General features: G+C 45.0%; 1 protein-coding gene across 3 annotated transcripts in view; it reads right to left on the bottom strand.

Moving 5' to 3' along the window:
• Positions 1–25284, bottom strand: part of ABITRAM (actin binding transcription modulator) — a 61141-nt gene that overhangs the window by 10051 nt on the left and 25806 nt on the right. For 2 of the 3 annotated variants that reach the window (XM_033930658.1, XM_033930659.1), the window contains 2 exons: positions 25102–25196; positions 9473–9524 (listed from right to left, as the gene is read on the bottom strand). In XM_033930658.1, the coding sequence (XP_033786549.1) occupies positions 9473–9524; positions 25102–25174 (125 nt within the window). In that variant the 5' untranslated portion in view covers positions 25175–25196. The remainder of the gene's footprint in view (positions 1–9472; positions 9525–25101; positions 25197–25284) is intronic. The other variant, XM_033930657.1, reaches the window with a different exon arrangement.

The following is a 25284-nucleotide window of genomic DNA, read 5'->3' as shown; positions in this document are numbered from 1 at the left end:
ACCCCCACCTGGAGTATGCGTCCAACGCTGGTCACTGTACATGAGAAAGGACACAGTACTACTCAAAAGGGTCCAGAAAAGAGCAACAAAAATGGTTAAGGGGCTGGGGGAATTGCCATACAATGAGAGGCTAAAAAAACTGGGCCTCTTCTCCCTTGAAAAGAGAAGACAGAGGGGACATGATCGAAACATTCAAGATATTGAAGGGAATTGACTTAGAGAAAGAAAGATTATTTACACTCTACAAGGTGAAGAGTACGAGAGGGCACTCGCTAAAGATAGAAGGGAAAAGATGATTTCCTATGTTTAATCTCAGTTATACTCTAGCTACATCCCCAATATTATAGAGGACTAACTATACCTTGTATTAAGGAGATTTCTTTTTAAAGAATTTGGATCTTTGTATTTCACTTACATGGTATTTTTCCCTGTTTGACTTGTTATGATTGTCAAATGTTAAAATATAAATAAAGAAAAAAAAAAAAAAAAAAAAAGGGAAAATATTCCTTACAAACGTAAGGAAGTTCTTCTTCACCCAGAGTGGTAGAAGCCTGAAATGCTCTTCCGGAGGCTGTTATAGGGGAAGGCACCCTTCAGGGATTCAAGAAAAGGTTGGATAAGTTCCTACTGGAATAGAACATACGCAGGTAAGGCTAGACTCAAATAGGGCACTGGTCTTTGACCTAAGGGCCTCCGCATGAGCAAACTGCTGGGCACGATGGACCACTGGTCTGACCCAGCAGCGGTAAATCTTATGTTCTTCTTTTCTTTTTTTCCCTCATATATGTATCGTCTCATAACTGTATTACAGCCTGCTCAAGTTGTTAAAACAGCAACCCAAATACTCAAAAAAACTTTAAGTAATTTATCAACTAAGAAGTGTTCACACATTTCAATTGCAGCAGGAGCACATAGTGATCACGGAGTTCAGCAACTGGTTATCATCCCCCGAAAGTGGTCTATTTAGGCTGAAACGACCTTCACAAAATCAGGCGTCAGGTGTTCAATTAAAATACGCACCAATGTTGGACCTGGCAATTTGGCCATCTAGATAAGTGTTGCTGTTCCCCTTTATTTCAAATAGTTTTCTAACTAACTTATAAACAAATAAATGACAGTTTCAATTAAAGTTACTTAAGGGTGGGAAGGAGATTTGTCATAGATGATTATCCAGCATTCACCATTCAGGATAAGGACCTGAAATAACATAAATGTTATAAGAGGTTCTATGCTCTGAGGCTTTGTACCCAGTTATACTTCAACCTCCTAGTTGATACATTACTTAGAAGAGTTTTTTTGAGTATTTGGGTTACTGTTTTAACAGCTTGAGCAGGATGTAATAGTTATGTACGATACATACACGAGTCATTGACATTGATTGGTATAAAAGTTTTCTAATGTCATTTACCTTCATTATCCATTAAGATCCCCTTTTTTTGATACAGGATTATTACCTTGTGGGTTGAATGTAGTTAAAAGTAATCCATTTTTCTATTCTTGGTAACTGTGTTAACGACAGGTCTGCTGGGTCTGTCCCATTTAAAAAAAAAAAAAAAATCCCCTCACCGCTGGCCCTCCCCATACGACCCCCCCCCCCGACACGCAGCGATCCACAAATGGCAGGAAAGATGCCCACTTGCTCCTGCCATCGCCCTCCCCCCATGCTGAACTGATAGGGCAGGAGGGATGAGGAGCAGGAGGGCAGGAGAACCGGTGCAGGAGGGAGAACCGGCGATTCCAGCGGCAGGTCGCGGCGAGGAGGCTCCGCCCACCCCACCGCGTCAGCGTAGCGTCATCGCCCGGGCTCCCCCTTAAGAGGAAGGGAGCCGCGGCGCGAGGGCTACACTGAGCCGTGTAGCAGCGGCGAAGAGGCAGGGGAGCCGGCGAGAGGAGCAGGAGGGCAGGAGAACCGGTGCAGGAGGGAGAACCGGCGATTCCAGCGGCGGGTCGCGGCGAGGAGGCTCCGCCCACCCCACCGCGTCAGCGTAGCGTCATCGCCCGGGCTCCCCCTTAAGAGGAAGGGAGCCAACGGCGCTCAGCCGTTCGGCGCGCGACGAAGGCGAGCGGCGAAGGAGCCTTGAGAAGGAGACCAGGCAGCCCAGCAGCAAACCTAAGTTTTAAATTTTCAAATTTTTGTTTTCTTTTTTCTTTCTTTTAAAAAAAAAAAAAAAAAAAAGTACTTTCTCCTCTTCTCATTCTTCTCTTATATTCTCTTATACTCTCATACTATCTCTCATACTCTTACATTTACTCTCTCTCATTTACTCTCTCTTACATTTACTCTCTCTCATTTTGTTATGGCAGGGCGGACAAGGAGTGTGAAGCCTACAAGCAAAAGTGGCAACCCCTGCCCAGAGGTGATCCGGGAGTTCAACTCAGCCTACGCGCAGACAGAGGAGAACACAGCCCCGGGAATGGACGTCTCCGTGCAGACCGAGGCCATCCCACAGCAGTACATTACGGCCTCTACACAGACGGAGGAGGTCGATCAGAGGGATGAAGACATCATGCAGGAACTAAGAAACCTCAGGGAGGAGGTGAAACGTCTGAGAGGCATTAGAGAGGATGAGGCCTACATCGATGGGATAGTGCAGGAACTATCTCAAGTCACAGAACGGACCCGTGACGGATCTCCCATGATGACTCCAGGGCCGCCGACAAAGAAACCAACTGTTGCAGTTCAGGAGATGGATGGAGACACTGACTCCTGGCAGTTAGTGACCTCCTCCACAGGTAAACGTAGGAGACCCCCACCCCAATTTACAATATACTCACCTTCTCTCTCTTTCTCTCAACAGGGCAGCTCCACATCAACTCCACAGCTGAGCCTAAAGAACAGATTCCAGGTCTTGCAGGAAGAGACTAGCGACGGGGAGATGGACCAGGATCAACGCATATCTCCATCTCCAGGGACGATGGATCGACACCCCCAAAAGAAGCGTAGAGTAATAACTATTGGGGACTCCATGTTGAGAGGCACTGAGGGACCAATATGCAGACCGGATATGCAGTCGGTGGAGGTCTGCTGTCTACCCGGAGCCAAAATAAAAGATGTGACCACCTGTCTCGATAGACTTCTCAGGCCCCAGGACCACTTCCCCATGCTGCTCATCCACGTCGGAACGAATGACACTGCCAAAAACACCCTGGAGGACATAGCTAGAGACTTCGGAGCTCTGGGAAAGAGGCTGAAGCAGACAGGAGCACAGGTAGTATTCTCTTCCATTCTTCCTGTTAGGGGCAGAGGAAGGGACAGGGACGAACGCATCCTGAAGACGAATGAGTGGCTACAACGATGGTGCCAGGAGATGAACTTCGGATTCCTGAATCACGGAGAGACACTGCAGGGACTACAGGGACCAGACGGACTCCACCTGACCAACAGAGGTAAGAATGTCTTCGGACACAGACTAGCCCGCCTACTTCGAAGGGCTTTAAACTAGGTAAGTCGGGGGTGGGTACCCACTTTTACACCGGAGCAGTAAGTAACTATCCTGATGTGGAGAACCAACACTACGCTTCTAAGTCTGAGGTAAGTACCCTTATTGCAAAAGAATCGTTAGGAGACACCTTGACTCAAATGGGGGGCTCACTACAGGAGGTTAGTAAACAGAAAGAGTGGAGAGCTATGTATGTTAACGCACACAGCCTAGGGAATAAATTTCTACAACTAGAAACAGAAATAGTTAATGCAGATCTAGACATAGTAGCAATATCCGAAACATGGTTCACAGACTCTCATGGGTGGGATATAACTATACCAGGGTACAACCTGATTCGACAAGACAGAGAGGGTAAGTTAGGAGGTGGGGTAGCACTATACATCAAAGAAAACATTAAGACAACCAGGATCACGGATGTCAAGTATACTGGGGAATCTATCTGGGTAAACCTGGCCAGAGGCGGAGAAAAATGCCTGTACCTTGGTGTGATATACAGACCTCCAAGACAATCGGAGGACAAGGACGCAGAACTAATTGAAGACATTGAGAATATCACCTTACGGGGGGAGGCTGTACTATTAGGAGACTTCAACATGCCTGATGTAGACTGGAACACACTATCAGCGACAACTTGTGATAGCAGGAGGATATTAACGTCCATGAAGGGAGTACGGCTCAAACAAATGGTACTAGAGCCCACTAGGGCCCAGGCCATCCTGGACCTGGTACTTACGAACGGGGAAAGCGTCTCAGAGGTCTCGGTGGGAGAGACGCTAGCCACCAGTGACCATAACACGGTATGGTTTAACCTTAAGAAAGGCTTCCCTAGATCACAAACAAAAACAAGGGTACTCAATTTCCGGGGCACTGACTTCGCACGCATGGGAGATTTCGTCTATCAGACGCTGCAGGTTCAAGAAGTAACTACTAATGTGGAGGCTATGTGGTCAACCTTGAAATCGATCCTTCATGAGGCAACTATCCGCTACATAAAATCGGTAACCAAACAACAAAGAAAAAAGAAACCCCAATGGTTCACAAATGAGGTATCGTGCCTCGTCAAGGAGAAGAAAGAAGCATTTCTCTCATACAAACGCACGGGGGAAAAAGAAGCAAACATTGAATACAGGAAAAAGTCTGCAGCGGTCAAAACAGCAGTCAGGGAGGCCAAAATTCGTATGGAAGAAACTCTAGCAAAGAACATCAAGAAAGGGGACAAATCCTTCTTCAGATACATTAGCGACAGGAAAAAGAACGCAAACGGGATAGTACGCCTTAGAACACCAGACGGGAATTATGTAGAAACAGACTCCGATAAAGCCAAACTACTGAATGATTACTTCTGTTCAGTCTTTACCTGCGAAGCACCAGGGCACGGGCCTCGGCTAGCAGCAAAGCAAGGCATGGAAGACCCATTTCAGAAGTTTGAGTTCACACCAGCTGATGTTTACAAAGAACTGTCAAGACTCAAGGTGAACAAAGCCATGGGACCGGACAATCTGCACCCAAGAGTGCTCAGAGAGCTATGCAATGTTTTGGCGGAACCATTAGCAATACTCTTCAATCTCTCCCTAAGCACGGGGAGAGTCCCCCTGGACTGGAAAACTGCCAACGTGGTTCCTCTGCACAAAAAGGGTTGCAGAGCGGAGGCCGCAAATTACAGACCAGTAAGTCTAACATCAATAGTGTGTAAACTCATGGAAACTCTACTTAAAGAGAAATTAGACGCGATATTGGATGATGGGAATCTGAGGGATCCCTGTCAACATGGATTCACTAAGGGCAGGTCATGCCAGTCCAATCTCATCAGCTTCTTTGATTGGGTGACAGGAAAGCTGGACTCGGGAGAGTCTCTGGACATAGTATACTTGGATTTCAGTAAAGCTTTTGACAGTGTCCCACACCGTAGACTATTAAACAAGATGAAATCGATGGGGTTAGGTGAGAAACTAACGGCGTGGGTCAACGATTGGCTGAGTGGAAGACTTCAGAAAGTGGTGGTCAATGGCACCCTCTCTGAGACATCGGAGGTGACTAGCGGTGTGCCGCAGGGCTCAGTCCTGGGACCATCCCTTTTTAACATATTCATAAGGGACTTGACCCGAGGGCTTCAGGGTAAAGTAGCGCTGTTCGCCGACGCCACCAAACTGTGTAATATAGTGGGTGGAAGCAATCCCACGGATGGTATGACGCAGGATCTGATCAAGTTGGAAAAATGGTCCACGACATGGCAGCTGGGCTTCAACGCTAAAAAGTGTAAGGTCATGCATCTCGGCAGCAGAAATCCATGCAGAACATACACCTTGAATGGAGAAACACTAGCTAAGACTTCAGAGGAACGGGACTTGGGAGTGATCATCAGTGCAGACATGAAGGCTGCCAAACAAGTGGAGAAGGCTTCATCCAAGGCGAGGCAAATGATGGGATGTATCAATAGAAGCTTCGTCAGCCGCAAACCTGAAGTCATAATGCCACTGTATAGAACCATGGTGAGACCTCATCTAGAGTACTGTGTGCAATTCTGGAGGCCACATTACCGTAAAGATGTGCTTCGAGCTGAGTCGGTCCAGCGAATGGCCACTAGGAAGGTCTCTGGACTCAAGGGTCTCTCATACGAGGAAAGACTTGGCAAATTGCAGCTGTACTCTCTAGAGGAGCGCAGGGAAAGGGGTGACATGATTGAGACTTTTAAGTACGTCACAGGTCGTGTCGTGGTAGAAAACGATATATTCCTTCCCAAGGGACCCTCGGACACAAGGGGGCACCCGCTCAAACTCAGGGGAGGGAAATTTAGAGGTGACATCAGGAAGTATTTCTTCACAGAAAGAGTGGTGGATCACTGGAACAAACTTCCGATGCAGGTAATCAAGGCCACAAGCGTGCTCGACTTTAAGAATAAATGGGACATCCACGTGGGATCCCTACGTGGGCCGAGCAGCACTCAGACTTAATGGGGTGGGCCAGTAGAGTGGGCAGACTTGATGGGCTGTAGCCCTTTTCTGCCGTCACCTTTCTATGTTTCTATGTTTCTATGATGCCCACTCCCTCCTGCTGTCGGACCCCCCACCTCTGCCATCCAATCCCCCCCACCTGTACCTTTAAGGCGGGAGCAGGAGGGGTGCTCAGTCTCTCCTGCTTCTCTGCCGGCCACCGTCAGCAATGTGGGCCTTAGGCCCATCCCTGGTCCACTCTCGCCAAATGCGCTGCTGTCAGTGCCAGTAGAAGACATTCCACCCTAGAAAAAGAAGGTGGGCTTCCTGAGCCAGAGGAGTACTCTTGGGCCTTCCCTGGTGACTGACATAGGTTACTGCCGTCGTATTGTCGGAGAAGACCAAGTTTATTTACATTTTAATATACCGACCATCAGCATGTATCTGGCCGGTTTACAAAGCTAAAAGCATAAAAGTAAATGTAAAAACGGGGTAAAACGAAAAGGTGAAACAAAGTAGATGAAGAACCTGACTGCTTGGCCCTCCAAGGTCTTCAGCAATCTCATCAAAGCCAGATGAATGGCCCGGAGCTCCAGTCGGTTGATGAACCACTTTCTCTGTGTCTGAAACCTCATCTGAGCCAAACAAATAGCCCTGAGCTCCAGCGGGCAGATGGACCACTTTCTCTGCGAGTGTCCAACCTTGCGGCAGGCCAATCAGCTTGTGGCTCTGAACAGGCAGAAGCAAAGGAAGGTTGCTCCTGCTGCAGTTCACCATTGGACCAACAGGGATTCTAAAGGTAAACGGGGGAGGTGGGAGGGAAGTAAAAATTCTAAGAATTGACTGGGACAGAAGGCGGGAGGGATCCCTGCTGTCCTCGCCCACCGCTGGACCACTAGGACTTATGGCAGGTCCGGTGGAGGCCTGCATGGCATCGAAGGGAGGGGGAACGGGGTACAGAACCTGGCAGGGAAATAAGGGGGCTGGGTATAGAGCCTGGCAGAGCAGGGGGGAACAGGGTGCAAGAGCCTGGTAGGACAAGGCAAGGCAATGCACGGCACTTGAATATTAACCTCCCGGTTTATATTCCAGTCAACTTTTTTTTCCTTTTTTTTTTGGAGGGGGGGGAAGTTTCTTGTTTTATATTTGAGTATAAGCTGTAATTAAAGAAAAGTTTTTTTGTCCAATGACTGGAGATATGTGTGTGTATATATATATATATATATATATATATATATATATAGTTAGTTGCATTATTCAAAACCATGGTTATTTATAAAATAGAGTATAACCAGAAAACAGGCTAAGCACATTAGAAATTATATCAATAGAAACTGCACAAGTTTCCAATAGTGGAGAAAAAAGACCTTGGAGAGAACGGGAACCTGAAGGCTTTGAACATGCGCAGATGCTCAATGCCCAGCACGAAGGAGGCAGATCTTTGTGCACCAGCACATCCTGTGCGTTGGTGCCGGTGCCAAACGGGGGTAAGAAATGTGATCGGGTGGGTGGATGGATGCCTGGGGGATGGCGGATCACGGCGGGGAGGGAGTGCGACGCGAGCGGAAGGTGTCGGTTTGCGGGGGGGGCCTCATAAATCGAGGCACGCTCGGTTTTGCGAATGTTTTGCTCGTCTTGCAAAACACTCGCAAACCAAGGTACCAGTTTCTATTGATATAATTGCTAATGTGCTTAGCCTGTTTTCTGGTTATACTCTATTTTATAAATAACCATGGTTTTGAATAATGCAACTAACCACAAATAGTTTAAAAAAAAAAAAAAAAAAAAAAATTAAAAAAAAACAGGCCTCAGCATTCTGATATATTGCTTTTTGAGTAGTGTTCTATATTCATGAGTTGATAAACTGCCATCCCCTTGTTTCTGTCATTTCACTAGAAGATAGTTCCAAGTTTAACTCATTTGGTCTTCCTACTCAGACTAGAAAAAAAAAGCCGCCATTGTTAGACTTTGCTAAGGAAAAGAGCAGAGTTCAATCCAAGACCAGGTCTATTGAGAATATCTAGTACACCTGGTCCCCATGGTTTGTGTTGTGAACTCTTGTCTGCAAAATGCACATCTGCAGAAAAACGCTGACCTGTTAAGGAAAATTCCAAAAGGGTCCCTAGCCTAAGATGCCTGTTTATGGTTTTTCCTTTTCTGCATGACTGTGCTCAGTGGGAAACAACTTGTTTATCTAGGCTTTAATGCAAACTTAATTAAGTCTTACAGTGAATTTTTATACCTTTGGAAAAGCTACTTTTCAGAGTATCCAATTATGGAACTGGTTGTGCTTTAATCCCTCTAGTTTATAGCTGCTTGTTAAAGGAAAAGCAACATTACTCGGCAAGATCACAGAATTTTCTGCTGTCAATTGGCTCTGTTTAGCATCAAACATATTACATTTAAAATAGAATGAGTTTAGCTTTGGTTAAATTAAAAATCACTCATGTTAGTCAAATAAGCTTTTACGGTGTGTTAAATTATTAATCTCCTCTACATAGGTTTCGCAGAGCAGAACTAAATACTAACCAAAGCAACACAGGTAGTGATGCTTACCAAAAAAAAAATCCACAACAAAAATTGTGGAACAGGAGATTGGATGTACCTGGATGTAGTTTAATAAGGTGTCTAAATAACAAAAGCAAACAAAAAATAAAATGATATATACATCACAAGTGACCCACAGAGTAAAATACAAGCCAAAATGATATATAAAATTTCAAGTGACCCCGGCAAAAAGAAATAATGTGGTCATAATAAATAACAAAAATATAAACAAAATATACAAGTTATGAAAATTTAAGTTTAGCAACACAAAGGTAGGAGATTTTAGCACACTAATACAGGCATACTCTTCAAGCTTACAAGTGCTGTTGTGCCATCTAGTGGACAGCAAAAGAACAAGGCTTGGTCAGATCACACAGTATTTCAACTACTTTATTCAAACCAGCAGGCTTTTTAATTAAAGCTATGGAAGCAGTAACAGTTACCTACCCAACAGCAAAATATATTAAGCTTTTTAATAGTTTGTAAGCTTTTAATACACAGTATTAAAGTCCCCAGACTGAAAAATGGATGTGGTTAAATATATCTACTTGCCTATTGGAGTGTTGTAGTATGCAATGGTCTTCACATGGTCTGCCTTTAACATCTGTACGAAGAGAAAACAAATGTAGTACATTTTAGTAATAGTCACTGAAAAATAGATACTGAAAAATACATACTGTCAGTTGTTGGAAATGCTCAATAGTCAAGTTTTCCATCACAATTTCAATCCATGAAGGAACCCACATTTTCCATTTTGCATTAATCCTTGTGCTACCTAGCAGATATCTGCATTCAGGGCCGCCATCAGGGCAGTACTACCAGTCCTGCATTCAGGGGCCCGGAGCTGACAGGGGGCCCGGGCTCCCCAGTGTTCTCCCCAGCGCTTTTCAGCCGGGTGCAATGCCCAGCAAATTTAGATGCCCGCCCGGCTGTCATCTGCCGAATCCTGCTGCCGCCACTGCTTAATGCGCAGCCTGAAGAGCCGCCGAAAAACCCGCTGGACTTTAAACAAAAAACCCCCCCAGCAAGCGACTCGAACCCGGCTTCCCTCCGAAACCGGATGTTACGTCTGGGGGGGGGGGGGTAGAGAAGAGAAGCCGGCATGGACCATTAGAGCCCCGGAGCATGCGGGAGATAGGCCAGCCACGGAGGGAAGCTTACTTGCTCTTGCTTACTTCGGGCCTTTCTCGCTGCCGGGTCCTGCCTACTTTCTGTTTCCGTGAAGGCAGGACCCGGCAACGAGAAAGGCCCGAAGTAAGCAAGAGCAGCAAGTTGTAAACTTCCCTCTGTCGCTGCCCTTTGGGAGATAGGTCAACGACCAAGGGAAACTTGCAACTTGCCTTTGTCTGTAGCGAATCTGCCGGGTGTGTGAGATGGGGGGGAATGGGAGGAGTAATGCTGCTGCACCCAATTAGGGGGGAGGGGGAAGATAAATGCTGCTTCTGCTGTACCCAATTGGGGGGGGAAGAGAAATGTTGATGATTCTGCCTAACCCAGTGGAGGGAGGGGGAAGAGAAATACTGCTGCACCCATTTGGGGAGAGAGAGAGGGAAGGAGGGAGAAGGAAGATCAGGAAAAGGAGGAAAGAGATGCAAAGACCATGGGAGGGAGGGAAAGGAGGATGTCAGGGCATATGGGGGGGAAGCAGTGCTAGATTAAAGGATAGGCCCAGTAGGCACAGGCCTAGGGCCTGAAATAGTCAGGGGGGGCCTGCCAGTACTGTGCTTTGGTGCCTCACCCTTGCTGGATTCGCTGGCAGCAGCAGCAGCCTCATCATCATCCTGGGCGACCCCCAACCCGATCCAACCCTCCTATCTCTCCCTCCTTCCCTCATGCCCTGAAGCAGCCTTCTTAGAGTAGAGCAGTGCTGTTTAGAGTCTCGTGATGGGAGGGGGGGAGAGATAGGAGGGTCGTGGGGGGGGGGGGTGAGAGTAGCAGTCTGCCCCGGGTGTTCGACCTGGCGTCATGAACTTTTTCGGCTAGCATCAGCATTTACAATTCACTGCTGTTGCCAGCTTCAGGCCTTCCTCTCTGCCGGGTCCTGCCTACTTCTGTTTCCATGAAGGCAGGACCCGACAGAGAAGAAGGCCCGAAGCTGGCAACAGCAGCGAATTGTGAATGCTGCTGCCTGAAGAAGTTCATGACGCCAGGTCATGGGTGACAGAAGGAGGAAAGGGAGCAGAGGGGGAGAGACTTGCTGCACCCAACTGGAGGGAGAAAGAAGATGAGGGAGGGAATGAAACGAGATGCCAGGGATTGGAGGGAAGGGAGGGAGGAAGAGATGCCAGGGCATGGAGGGAAGGAGGAAAGTATGCCAGACCAAAGGAAAAGGAAGGGGGAAAGGAAGGAGGAGATGTCAGAGCATGGAGGGGGAGGGAGAGATGGAAGAAAAGGAAAGGAGTGAGATGCTAGAGAATCAGGGAAGGGAAGATACCAGACTGTGGGGTGCGAAGGAAAGAAAGGAGAAGAGAGAGATGCCAGAGCATAGGGGACGGGGTGGTGACAGAGAGAGAAAAATGGAGAGGTGGCAGAGCTGAAATCAATCATGTACAAAGGAGAAGAGAAGGGGCACAGGATAGACAGTTTATTAAAGGAGCATAAAAAGAGGGAAGATGCCTTATGGAACGGGGAGAGGGCGGACAGTGGATGGAAGGGGCTGATGCTGTATGGAAGACAAAGCGGACAGATGCTGGCTAGAAAGAAGAGTGAAGACAAAATGATTAAAGCAAAAACGACAAAAGGTAGAAAAAATTGTTTTGTTGCTTTACGTAGAATCAAGTAGTATTGTATCTATTGATTAAAGTTTATAAATAGGAAATGGAAATAAGCAGTTTTTTGGGGGACTATACCCCTTTCCTCAGGTCAGGACAGGATACCATAACAGCAGGGGTGCCCAAATAGTCGAGCGCGATCGACCAGTAGATCGCAAAGGCAATGTGAGTCGATCGCGTTGCCTTGGCAATCTTTTTCTTCCAGCCTCCCTGAGCCAGGCCAGGCGCGTAGAAGCGCCGGACTCACAAGACTTCACTTCCGACGTCAATTCTGATGTCAGAGAGGAAGTTCTGGGCCAGCCAATCGCTGCCTGGATGGCCTGGAACTTCCTCTCCGTCGTTAGAATTGACATCAGAGGTGAAGTCTTGTGAGTCAGGCGCTTGTACATTCCTGGCCTGGCTCGTGGAAGCAGGGAGAAATCGGCATGGTGGCTTAGGGGGTAGGGAAAGAATCGGGGAAGTGGAGAAATTGGCACGATGGCTTGGGGGGGCAGGGGGAGAGAGAAAGAAAGAGAGACAGAAAGAAAAGGGGAGGGGCAGAAAGAAAAAAAATATTGGATTTATAGTCAGAAGAAGGAAGTGCAAACAGAGACTCATGAAAATCACCAGACAAAAAGGTAGGAAAAATGATTTTATTTTCAGTTTAGTGATCAAAATGTATCTGTTTAGAGAATTTATATCTGCAATAGCGGTTTTTAGCGCAGGGAGCCTATGAGTATCGAGAGCAGCACAGGGCATTCAGCGCATCTCCCTGCTCTAAAAACCGCTATTGCGATTTAGTAAAAAGGGAGGGGGTATATTTGTCTATTTTTGTATAGTTGTTCCTGAGGTGACATTGCATAGAATCGTCTGACTTGACCTCTTTGAAAACCTGCGGAATATAAATGATAATTAACATTTTCTCTGCATACAGTGTGCTTTGTGTTTTTTTTTTTTATTTTATTGTTGGTAGATCATTTTGATATGGTCATTTTAAAAGTAGCTCGCAAGCCCAAAAAGTGTGGGTACCCCTGCTGTAGAGCAATTTCTTGTATGACTGGATGAACTATATTTATCTTTTTTTTTAGTTGTTTAAATTCATGCAGAAATAAATGGCTAGATTGAACCTAATGACTTCATTAACGCCTGTCCCTTTTTTTAACTTCTATACCATTTGAAAGAGGGCAAATACTTCTTAAATTTAGTAAAAATATTCTGGCACAAGTGTCAAACCTTAAAAAAGGAAGTCATATTGAGCATTGGAAAATAATAATAATAATTAACTAATAAAAATAGGGCTCCTTTTACTAAGTTACGATAGTGGCTTTAGCGTACGCCACGCGCGATAGATGCTAACGCCAGCATTGAGCTGGTGTTATTTTTCCCACGTAGAGCAGGGGTTTGTGCGCGCTAGACATATGTTAGTTTAGAATAGATAGGTATAGATTAGTTTAGTTTAGGTTAGGTTAGGGCCCTGCTGAAAGAGTCTACCTTGACATGGTTTCAGGCTTACAAATCTTTTGGTCAAAGAGTGCGATGACAGAGAAAAGTATGTGTGTATTCGGCCCATGGAAGAAGGGGGGGGGTCGGGGGGGAAGGGATGCGTAGGGGGTCCAATAGGATTGCTCAGTAAGGGGCCCAGAAATTTCTGATGGCGGCCCTGTCTGCATTTGCCAAAAAACTAGATATTACAATATATATTTTCACAGCAATACACTAACAAGTCAAAAAGGCAACTCTACAAGTCATACTTGTATTTAAACTGCAGCATGGAAATCACACTTCAACTTTCCTGCAAGGAATTGTTATCTTTATTAACTTGGTATAAACTGAATTTCTTTGTCAATACTGCAGTGTAGCACCAAAGCCAGCCACCTACTGGCACCACCAGGGTGAGGCCCTGTCTCCTGTTACTGAGAGCTTCAGGCACTCCCTCTTGGGCTCCAGGTGTCCCTCTGCCTTACCCTCTTACTAGGCATAACTAGGAGAGCCCTCCCATCACCATAGTTGCTCACCTTCCAAGAACTTGATGGACCCATCTCCTGAATGGCTCCCAGCCTTCCTCTAAGGCAGGGGTGTCAAAGTCCCTCCTCAAGGGCCGCAATCCAGTTGGGTTTTCAAGATTTCTCCAATGAATATGCATGAGATCTATTTGCATGCACTGCTTTCATTGTATGCTAATTGATCTCATGCATATTCATTGGGGAAATCCTGAAAACCCGACTGGATTGCAGCCCTCGAGGAGGGACTTTGACACCACTGATCTAAGGCCTGTAATATGGCCTATTTTCTGGCAGCCTCTGCAACCTTTTTGGCTCCCAGATCCTTCAAACAATATGCAACCTCTGAAAGGCAGGCTATTCCAAGTGAGACTTAGGAGACTGCATCTGCTACACAATGGCAGATTGGGAGGAGGTGTAGCATTATATACTAAAGATGACATTAAGGTCACAAGAATCTCAGATGTCCAATACACTGGAGAATCCCTTTGGGTTAATTTGGCCAGAGGGAAGGACAAATGCTTGTATCTTGGCGTAATTTACAGACCCCCAAGACAACAGGTTGACCTGGATATGGAAATAATCGGGGATATAGAAAATATCACCTTGCGTGGGGACACAGTATTGTTAGGTGACTTCAACATGCCTGATGTGGATTGGGATACACTAACCTCCGATTCTGGCAGCAACAGGAGGCTATTAAACTCTATGAAAGGAGCTGGTCTGAAGCAACTGGTGTTAGACCCAACAAGGGATCAGGCAATACTGGACCTATTACTTACCAATGGAGAAAGTGTCACAGAGGTCTCGGTGGGCGACACATTGGCCTCCAGTGACCACAACATGGTATGGTTCAATCTTAGGAAAGGTTTCACTAAATCTAACACGCTGACCAAGGTCCTCAAATTCAAGGACACAAACTTCCAAGACATGGGTTCCTTTGTTCACCAGGCGCTACAAAGCCAAGCAAAAACCGATAGCGTGGAAGAAATGTGGTCGACTTTGAAAGCCACCATACAAGAAGCGACAAACCGCTATGTTAAATTAGTAAGTAAGCGGCGAAGAAACAACAAGCCGCAATGGTTCACTGAGGAGATCTCGGACCTCATCAAGGAAAAGAAAAAAGCTTTCATCTCTTACAAACAATCGGGGAAACAAGACTCTAGGGCAGACTACCTGACCAAGTCAAAAGCAGTCAAAACAGCAGTCAGGGAGGCTAAATTCCACATGGAGGAGTCTCTGGCAAAGAACATCCAGAAGAGAGATAAATCCTTCTTCAGGTATATCAGTGATAGAAGTAAAAACTCTGGCGGGATTGTACGTCTAAGGAAACCAAACGGAGACTATGTGGAAAAGGATTCCGAAAAAGCCCAGCTATTAAATGAATACTTCAGCTCAGTTTTCACCCGTGAAGCGCCGGGGCTTGGCCCTCAACTACAGACAAGGGCAGACTCAGTTGACCCATTTAGTAACTTCGAATTCACGCCCAGCAGTGTCTACGATGAGCTGTCAAAACTCAAGGTTAACAAGGCAATGGGGCCTGACAACCTACACCCCAGGGTGCTTAGGGAGTTGAGTGATGTCTTGGCAGAGCCACTGTCGGCACTCTTCAACCTCTCCCTTAGTACGGGAAGCGTCCCGTTGGACTGGAGGACGGCTAGCGTCATTCCACTCCACAAGAAAGGCTCAAAGATGGAGACAGCAAATTACAGACCAGTGAGTCTAACATCTATAGTGAGCAAACTTATGGAAACTCTGATCAAACGACAATTGGATAAGATCCTGGATGAGGAAAATCTACGGGACCCCCGTCAACATGGATTTACTAAGGGAAGATCATGTCAATCCAACCTGATCAGCTTCTTTGACTGGGTGACGGGGAAGCTGGATGTTGGGGAGTCCCTGGACATCGTGTACCTGGACTTTAGCAAAGCATTCGATAGCGTACCACACCGCAGGTTGCTGAACAAGATGAGTTCTATAGGATTAGGTGACACATTGACGAAATGGGTTAGGAACTGGCTTGGTGGTAGGCTTCAAAGGGTAGTGGTGAACGGCACCCCCTCAGAAATGACGGAGGTGATCAGTGGAGTGCCACAGGGTTCGGTCTTGGGACCGACCCTATTCAACATCTTTATAAGAGACTTGGCAGAAGGGCTTCGAGGTAAAATAGCATTATTCGCCGATGACGCCAAACTAAGTAATGTAGTGGGAAAATGCACAACGGACGAAGATTCAATGCCCGACAACATGATGCACGACCTACTCCTACTGGAGCGCTGGTCTAGGACCTGGCAACTCAGCTTCAATGCCAAAAAATGCAAAGTCATGCACCTAGGCAACCACAATCCATACAAGACTTATACTCTTAATGGTGAGATCCTAACAAGAACGGTTGCAGAACGGGACTTGGGGGTGATCGTCAGTGAGGACATGAAGGCTGCCAGCCAGGTAGAGCAGGCCTCATCCAAGGCAAGACAGATCCTAGGTTGCATTCGCAGGGGTTTCGTCAGCCGTAAGCCGGAAGTCATTATGCCATTGTACAGATCCATGGTGAGGCCCCACCTGGAATATTGTGTGCAATTCTGGAGACCACATTATCGCAAAGATGTGCTGAGATTGGAGTCGGTTCAGAGACTGGCCACCCGGATGGTCTCGGGACTCAAAGATCTCCCGTACGAAGAGAGGTTAGACAAACTGCGGCTATACTCGCTTGAGGAGCGCAGAGAGAGGGGGGACATGATCGAGACGTTCAAGTATCTCACGGGCCGCATCGTAGCAGAAGAAGATATCTTCTTTTTCAAGGGACCCATGGCAACAAGAGGGCATCCGTGGAAAATCAGAGGCGGGAAACTACGAGGTGACACCAGGAAATTCTTTTTCACTGAAAGGGTGGTTGATCGCTGGAATAGTCTTCCACTGCAGGTGATTGAGGCCAGCAGCGTGCCTGATTTTAAGGCCAAATGGGATCGACACGTGGGCTCTATTCACTAGGCAAAGGTAGGGGAGGGTCATTAGGGTGGGCAGACTAGATGGGCCGTGGCCCTTATCTGCCGTCTATTTCTATGTTCTATGTTCTATCCAGCAGCCTTCTTTCAGCCATGACCACTGCTCCTCCCAGCTTTGTTGTTACCTAGACCAAGCTCTAAAACACATTGGCTACAATTATCTTCCCAATACAACCTTTGTCCACTCCACAGTTATAGCTGCCTTCCCTGGGTCAAGTTACCATGCCATCTGCTGTCTCCAGTACAAGACTCCTTCCAAGCAACTTCCACAAGTCACTGCCTGTAGTGACTCTAGATACTTCAAAATGCATGCTTCTTCAGGCATTTCATTTTCCCACCTACAAAGCTGAATCCTCCCTGCACTGAAATAGTTAACACATCACATATACCTTTGACAATCCCAACAATCTCTCTTCCTCTTTCTTGTGCCAGGGATAGAGCTTACATATGGCTCTAGCTGCTATAGCTTTAGCATCCAGGTTTTCCCATTCTGCCATCATCCTTTCCTTAATTTCATGGTGAAAGGGAAAAGTTTTAGTTGGCTTCTGTATATTATGCAGAATTTAATTTCCTTCTGTCCTGCCTCCTGGTAGCAATCATCTGCAATTTGCAGCATCCTGGTGACTTGGGAAGTCATTGACCCTAGTTCATGAACATTTTAAGTGCTGCCTAGTCTTTTTCTTTGTCCTACTAATCCCTGATGCCCTCCTCTGCCTCACTCACTTGACAGTTCCCAAGGAGTGTGCACTAACTGTACTGGAGCAAGCATTGTGCTACTGTAGGTAGAAGTCTGTTAAGGGCTTTTGACTTTATGCCTCTCACCCCCCCCCCTAAAACTCCATGAACTCTTTGCTCTCTGACCCAGAGATCTAAGTCCATTGCAAATTATATTTGCTATGATTTAATGGGTTTTTTTAAATAGTTTAATCATTCAATTAAATTCTGTTAAATTCTGTGCTTATTTTAAGAGTAACCATATGCTCGTGAAGCAGTCTCTTCTGGGCGAGACATAGCCATGTCAGATGGTTTTAAAATAACGTTTCTATTGTCCACCGACCATATTTACTTCTACATGTTTGTCAACTCTACTGAAGACATAGAATAGTAATAGGCTTCCCAGCTGCACTAGCTTGCACAGGAAAGTCTGTCAATCAATCGTCTCCACTTGCTGGAAGGGAGGACCCAAACCAGACATCTGGACTGGTCTAGCAAGGACAAAAAGGAAAGCGTATCAAGTGCAAAATGTCAATGCACTTTAATAAATGGGAGCCTAAGTTGCTTATCTTTAACAGGTATTCATCAAGAACATCAGAATGCAAGTCCTCAATGATGAAGCACAGTGAAGCAAAAATGAGTAACTTGCTCGTGAAGTTTAGGGAGCTTCCTAGTATGTTCAATTGTGCATGCAAAAGAGCTTCTAGATCATTGCCATCATGCAGAATTGCCTCAGTCTATACCAGGGATCTCAAAGTCCTTCCTTGAGGGCTGCAATCCAGTCGGGTTTTCAGGATTTCCCCAATGAATATGCATTGAAAGCAGTGCATGCACACAGATCTCATGCATATTATTGGGGAAATCCTGAAAACCCGACTGGATTGCGGCCCTCAAGGAGGGACTTTGAGATACCAAGCTACCAGCACTTGGAATGAATGGAAGAGCAATCCAATGGTTAGAGCAGCAGGCTGAGAACCAGGGAAGCCAGGTTTCAAATTCCACTGATACTCCTTATGGGACTTTCTGTGGTTACAATCAAAGCAGTTTACATATTATATTACCTTGAGAAAGTCAATTAATCCTCCACTGCTTGAGGTACAAACTTAAAGGGCAATTCTGTAACTGGGTGTGTGCAGTTATGCATGCCTTGGTACATTACATGCACAAAAAAGTGCAACTTATTCACATAGGTGCACCACATACTATTGTACAAGACAGCAAATCGAGATTAGGTTCTTACCTCAATATCTTTTCCAGTAGATAGGAATGGTATGCTGAACCATGGGTTGCCTGCTCACAAGGATTCTGCAGAAGATGTCAATCACAGTTTTTCAGCTCCTCCCCAGCCTCTGCTGCCCTCTTCAGTTTGTACCAAAGCTGACGGCAGCCCTATAGGAAGGCACAGGAGAAGGTACAGGGAACTCCACGAAACCAAGTGTCTGATCTGCTCAGATAAATGTAAAACAATCACTGAATAAACAGCAATGCAAGTAAAACATAAGCAAGGTTTTTTGTTTTTTTGTAAATCTTTATTCATTTTCAATCTTACATCAAATGTACAAACATAAAAAAATAAAATTAACACATCACTTGACAATCTTTCTATTTTATCTTATAATACATAAAACTACCACCCTCCCCTCCCATCATTCCCTCTATTATTTTCCCAATATGAATACTAATATATAAACCTCCCCCTTCCTAACATTAGACGGTGTATATTTCATTAGAAAATGGTATCTACTCATTACAATAAGAAGTTAATGGCTCCCAAATTTTTGAGAGGAAACTTGTTAAACAAGAACATAACAGCCTGAACATTTATGAAGCTCAAACATTCCTCCCTTTTAATTATATACAAAGAATTCATAATCCCATAGTCTGACAGGAAACTGTGAAGCTGACCATTAAGCTTAAGACTTTAGTAGTTGCATCAGATAAGTGTTGGACAGGGAGTTCAGCAAACCATTCCTATCTACTAGAAAAGATAATATCAAGTTAAGAACCTAATTTTTCCAATGCAATAGGAATGCTATGCTGAACAGTAGGGATGTACCTAAGCATTTCTCACACTCTCAGGTGGGAAAGAGGAGCCTGCTCGTAGAACTGAGGACCCAAAAGTGGCATCGTCCTGTGCTGCTATGTTCACTCTGTACAATTTGGTGAAAAGTATAAAGGGAAGACTAGGTTGCCGATCTACAAATCTCCTTGGGTGGAACTGCCCGAGCTTTCACCCAAGAGGAGGCCACTTCTTGTTGAATGTGCCTTTAAGAAGACAAGCAGTTGTTTGCTGTAACTGATGTAGGCAAGAGGATATAGCTCTACAAATCCATCTAGATATGGCAGCTTTGGAAGCAGATATGCCTCATTGTGCCTGATTAGTTAACATGAATAGATGGTCTGAGAGACAAAACTTATTGGTTACTTCTAGGTAATGCAATAGTTCTCTTCCGACATCCACACCTTTTAAGACCTTATCCTTTTTCTTGAACCCTGTGGGGTGGAATGCTATCAATCTAACCTCTTTGTTAACATGAAATGCTGAAACAACCTTCAGCAAAAATGAGGGAAATCCAAGATGGCCACCACAACAGTGTTTTGGAGCCAAAAAACAAACAGTTTTAAAACACTTCAGGACCAATCACTCAAAATAGGATTTTAGAGGGGAGAAGGAACAAGGCTTTAGAAAAACAGCCAAATCAGTTTAACAGAAACCCCCCCCCCACACACACACTTTCTAATTTTCCCCATAGGCTGTCACAGCTGTACTCACAGGCCATGTGCAGGGCAAAAGGTGCTGTAGCCTGCCTCAGCTCCTTGAGAGAGAGTAGCTGGACCTAGAGGGATTTTCTGCCTCAATCCACCAGTCAGCTGTCATGCCAAGATCTTTGGGCTGCCATTCGAGCCTCAGTTGGACTGAACTTTCACCCCCCAGGTCACAGCGACTGCCGAAAAGAGAAGAGAGGGTAGGGTGAAATCTTAGCCAGTACCGAGCACCCTGAAGGACGCTATTGATGACTTAACAGCTTGTGCTCAAGCTCCTGACCGAGTCAAGGAAGTGAGCAAATGCTGAGGGCCCAGAATCTCAAGCTCCACAAATATTCAGCAGGCTGTCTGAATAAGTCCCTGAAGAATGCACATGCCAGCTGCTCTCCAAGTAGGCACTACTCGTTCGGGAGTTGCATAAAAACCATGAACAACCAAAGACTGCAAGAAACACCTCAAAAATAAAGAAATAAAAGGGAGCCGATCAGAATGAAAATACAACACTTATCGATTTTAAGGTGAAGCTAAAGACATTCCTTTTCCACGATGCCTTTGTAATGAAACTGTCCTTTTAAAGGACAACTCAGATTTAAGAAATATTTCTACTTTCAGTTCCCCAACCTTTTGTTCTTTCCCTTAAGTGTGGCTCCAATCCCTTCTGTTCCTGTTCGTCTTTGTCCTTAAATTGTTTTTGATTAAATATTTTAATTGGTATATTGTTATGGCATTTTTGTACATCGCTTAGAAGGCTCGCGTGGGCAGTATAATAAATTTTAAACAAACTTGAAACCTTCATGCTCGCCCCAGAAGGAAGAACTGGAGAGGGCAGCAGAAAATGGGGAGAAGGAGAAGTAGCTGCAAAGCTGTGACTGACATCTTCTGCAGAATGCTCGTGAGTAGGCATGGACAACCCTACAGTTCAGCATACCATTTTTACTGAACTGGAAATGCCGTTGCATATAACCACAAGGGGCGCAAACACATGGGCAGAACACAGGAGGGACTTGGGTGTGTTCAAAATATACACTCAGCTTTTACATTATTCTGAGTTATAAGCTTTGCATGGTATACTTAGGCCTAAATTTAGGCACCTTAATTTGGACTTACATTTGCGAATAGAATGCTTGGTATAATCAAGAAGGGCATTGCGACCAGAACGAAAGAAGTTATTCTGCCGTTGTATCGGGCGATGGTGCGTCCGCATCTGGAGTACTGCGTCCAATTTGGGTCGCTGTATCTTAAGAAGGATATGGCGTTACTCGAAAGGGTCCAGAGGAGAGCGACACATCTGATAAAAGGTATGGAAAACCTTTCATATGCTGAGGGATTGGAGAAATTGGGTCTCTTTTCTCTGGAGAAGAGGAGACTTAGAGGGGATATGATAGAAACTTACAAGATCATGAAGGGCATAGAGCAAGTGGAGAGAGACAGATTCTTCAAACTTTCAAAAAATAAAAGAACAAGAGGGCACTCGGAAAAGTTGAAAGGGGATAGATTCAAAACGAATGCTAGGAAGTTCTTCTTTACCCAACGTGTGGTGGACACCTGGAATGCGCTTCCAGAGGACGTAATAGGGCAGAGTACGGTAATGGGGTTTAAGAAAAGATTGGATAATTACCTACTGGAAAAGGGGATAGAGGGGTATAGATAGAGGATTACTGCACAGGTCCTGGACCTGTTGGACCGCCGCGAGAGCGGACTGCTGGGCACGATGGACCTCAGGTCTGACCCAGCAGAGGCATTGCTTATGTTCTTATATCTTTGCATGCAAATGCTGTTATGGAATTGGTGCTCAGCGCATAGCACTGGCACACCTAACTTTTACTAGAAGCACCATGTTGTAGAATTTTCCTCTTAGAGAGTACGTCCTCCAGAACAGGAAAAGTAATTCTGTACCTGAATGTAATTTGCCTTGGACTACAACCAAAAAAGGCAGGAGTGAAATAAAATAAGAAAGCAAGAGAATCCAATTTCTAGGAGAGAGAGGTGGGTACCGTGAAGATTAATAGCCTGCTGACCTTAGAGAACACCTATTACAGGAGTCATAAAACACATTCTTTGAAGTTAACATGTAATTCTGCACTTCTTTGTAAGTATTTTGTGTACTTTCATGTATTGTTTACTGTGCTACAGCATTGTTAAAATAAAAATTTTGATAGCTAGACAAAATGGAGCTAAAGTGCTTATGAAACAGAAGGAGCAAAATAACCTTTTCTGCTGGAAGAGACTCCTACTTTGGTGACATTTAGCACTGTGTCCTTGAGTTGGTTTTCCCTCATCATATGGGCTATTTACTAAAAAGTGTATTAAAAGTTGTGCAGGTTAATTACCACATTTGGGAGGATGGAAGTTACCAATGTGGGCTACTATTAAAGCTGTGCTATTATAGCACAATGTCTTGTTTTATTTAATGTGGCCTAGTTATAAAACCTTGGTTAACAGTAAAATAACCCTTCTTAACCCTTTCAGGACCATAAGGATCGTAGGCCAATTTTTGTGGTTTTGACGACATTTTTATGGTAAAAAGGGCTTGCAGATGCCAAAAAATTGATTTTTTTTGTGAAATATCATTTTTTTAAAAAAAAAAATCACACTTCTGGCTTATGGACAGTGTGGCAAGTGAATCTTCTCGTCAATCTGGCAACGACGCTAATGAATGAATGTCGGAACCAGTTTGTTTACATAAAGGCAGTATCATATGGAATCCGTACATATCAAATTTAGAACTGTAGACTATCCCAATCAAAATTTATAGGATTTTAAAGTTATGGGACAAATATGTCCCTTGGTCCTGAAAGGGCTACCACCAGCCCAAATTGATAACTTCTCCCTTAATCTGTAATGTGGGTTTAATTCAAGCCGTTATTCTTAATAGACCTATTTACTAACTATGCACTTTACTCAAATTCACAAGCAGTAAATGTGTAATAATGCGAGGTCACCAGTTAACCCACATTAGTAAAAAGAACCCTTTGTTTGAATTTGCTAAAGTAAATCTTGAAAATGTATTTATGTAAGAACTAAGGGCCCGATATTAAGACTGCAGAAGGCAGGCCACGACGCCCACAGCAAAAAAGAAAATAGAAATTTTTTTTTCTACCTTTGTTGTCTGGTTTCTGCTTTCCTCAACTTCTCATTCAATATCTTTCATCCACTGTCTGTCTTCTCTCAGCATCTTCCATTTGCTCCGTTATTATGTTTCAACCTTTACCCCCCCCCCCTCCAATTGGTCTGGCACCCATCTTCTTCCCTCCGCACCCCCCATAGTCTGGCATCTCTGTCTTCTTCCCTTCCAGCGTCTTCTCCCCACTCTGTCTTCCCCATTTCCTTTCAGCGTCTGTCCTCTCCACCCCCTTCAGTGTCTGTTCCTCTCCATCCCCCTTCCCTCTCACCATCTCACCGCCCTTCAGCACCCCTCACGCGGCCCAAGAATCTTCCTCCCTCTTACCTTCGCAGCGCGTTTTAAGTTACTTTCCAGAGTAACTTGCTCAAGCCGACCGAGCCTGCCTTTAGTCGAATGTGTCTATGAGCGGAAGCTTCTCCTCCGACGCAACCAGAAGTTGTGTCAGAGGAGAAGCTTCTGCTCACAGACGCATGCGACTACAGGCAGGCTCGGTTGGCTTGAGCAAGTTTACTCTGAAAAGTAATTTAAAACACGCCGCGAAGGTAAGGGGGAGGAAGGGAGATAGATTCAGCCGGTAGGTATGAAGGGGACTGCGCGCGTTCCCTCCCTAAACTGCGGGGACAAGGCCATTCACCGCTCCACGGGGCGGTGGATGACCTTGTCCTCATGCTTGCAGTGAGCACTTCCCCCCCCCTCCACCATTTCGGCAGGTTACCCGTGGCTAGCCGCGGGTAACAGCCACCATATCATTCTCTAATACACACAAGAGTAGGCACACAAAGCCGACTGTGGTTATGCATTATATAGTTAGTTCTCACATTTCTGGTCCCTCCTATCTATGTACCCATTGGTCAGGATAGAGATAGCCACATTTTCAGACAACCTATCAACTGCAACTTGCTGTGCTTCCGTTTTCCCCACCTCTGTTTATTTATCCCACTACTCTCGCTCTCCCCCCCTCTAAATAACCCTCATCTTATTTCCTTTCACCCATATATGGTTTATCTATATGCACAATCCTCTCTTTATGTGTTCAGTCCCTCAGTGCCACTGTCCATTATTCTATAGTAGCTGAGACAATGTGTTCCCAGATAGTTGCAAATAATGTCTTAAGAATGTCTCATCTCCCTCCCTCTTCCTTCCCAGGCAGTTCATCAGTTCTTTCTCCACCTTCCTCCCCTACTGTTCCTGCATACCTCTGCACATCAACAATTAACACCAGAATATACAAAAAATATTATTTTAAAAAACTGTTTTAAAAAGTTCTCTTTTCAAATTTCTCACAACATAAACACAACTTTGCATTCAATGAATATAATGTACTTTATCAAGATTTGATCATCTCAAACATATGACATACACAAAGTATTATTAAACTTTAAAAGTAAACAAGCTAAAAAAAAAAAAACTACTCTTATGCAAAAAGTAATGGCCGCTCATTATAATTATGAAATACAATCCTCTTGTGCAAATTAAAACAGAACTACTACTACTACTCCCAAGTTATCTGCAAGAAAAATCAACAGTACTGGGCTGTATAGCGAATATAAATGTTAATTTTTATTTGACCCTCATGCAGGTTAAGAACCCCTGCATTAGTGCATTAGATCTATGCCAGGGGTGTCCAATGTCGGTCCTCGAGGGCCGCAGTCCAGTCGGGTTTTCAGGATTTCCCCAATGAATATGCATGAGATCTATTTGCATGCACTGTTTTCAATGCATATTCATTGGGGAAATCCTGAAAACCCAACTGGACTGCGGCCCTCGAGGACCGACATTGGACACCCCTGATCTATGCTATTAGTAGTCATTCCTTTACCTGCTTTGTACCAGCGAGTGAAATAACGATCTATTAAACAAGGGATTTCAGGAGTCTGATGTTCTTCAGTCATTTTGATGCCTCTACTTTTTCACCTACCAACAAAAGAATTTGAATAAAACAATTACAATTCTCACCGGCACCACATTTAGGCACATTACTGATTAACAACAGATTGGAATA

The sequence above is a fragment of the Geotrypetes seraphini genome, chromosome 2 (assembly GCF_902459505.1).
Source record: "Geotrypetes seraphini chromosome 2, aGeoSer1.1, whole genome shotgun sequence".
NCBI lineage: Eukaryota > Metazoa > Chordata > Amphibia > Gymnophiona > Dermophiidae > Geotrypetes > Geotrypetes seraphini.
This window is presented reverse-complemented; position numbering and strand designations above follow the sequence as displayed.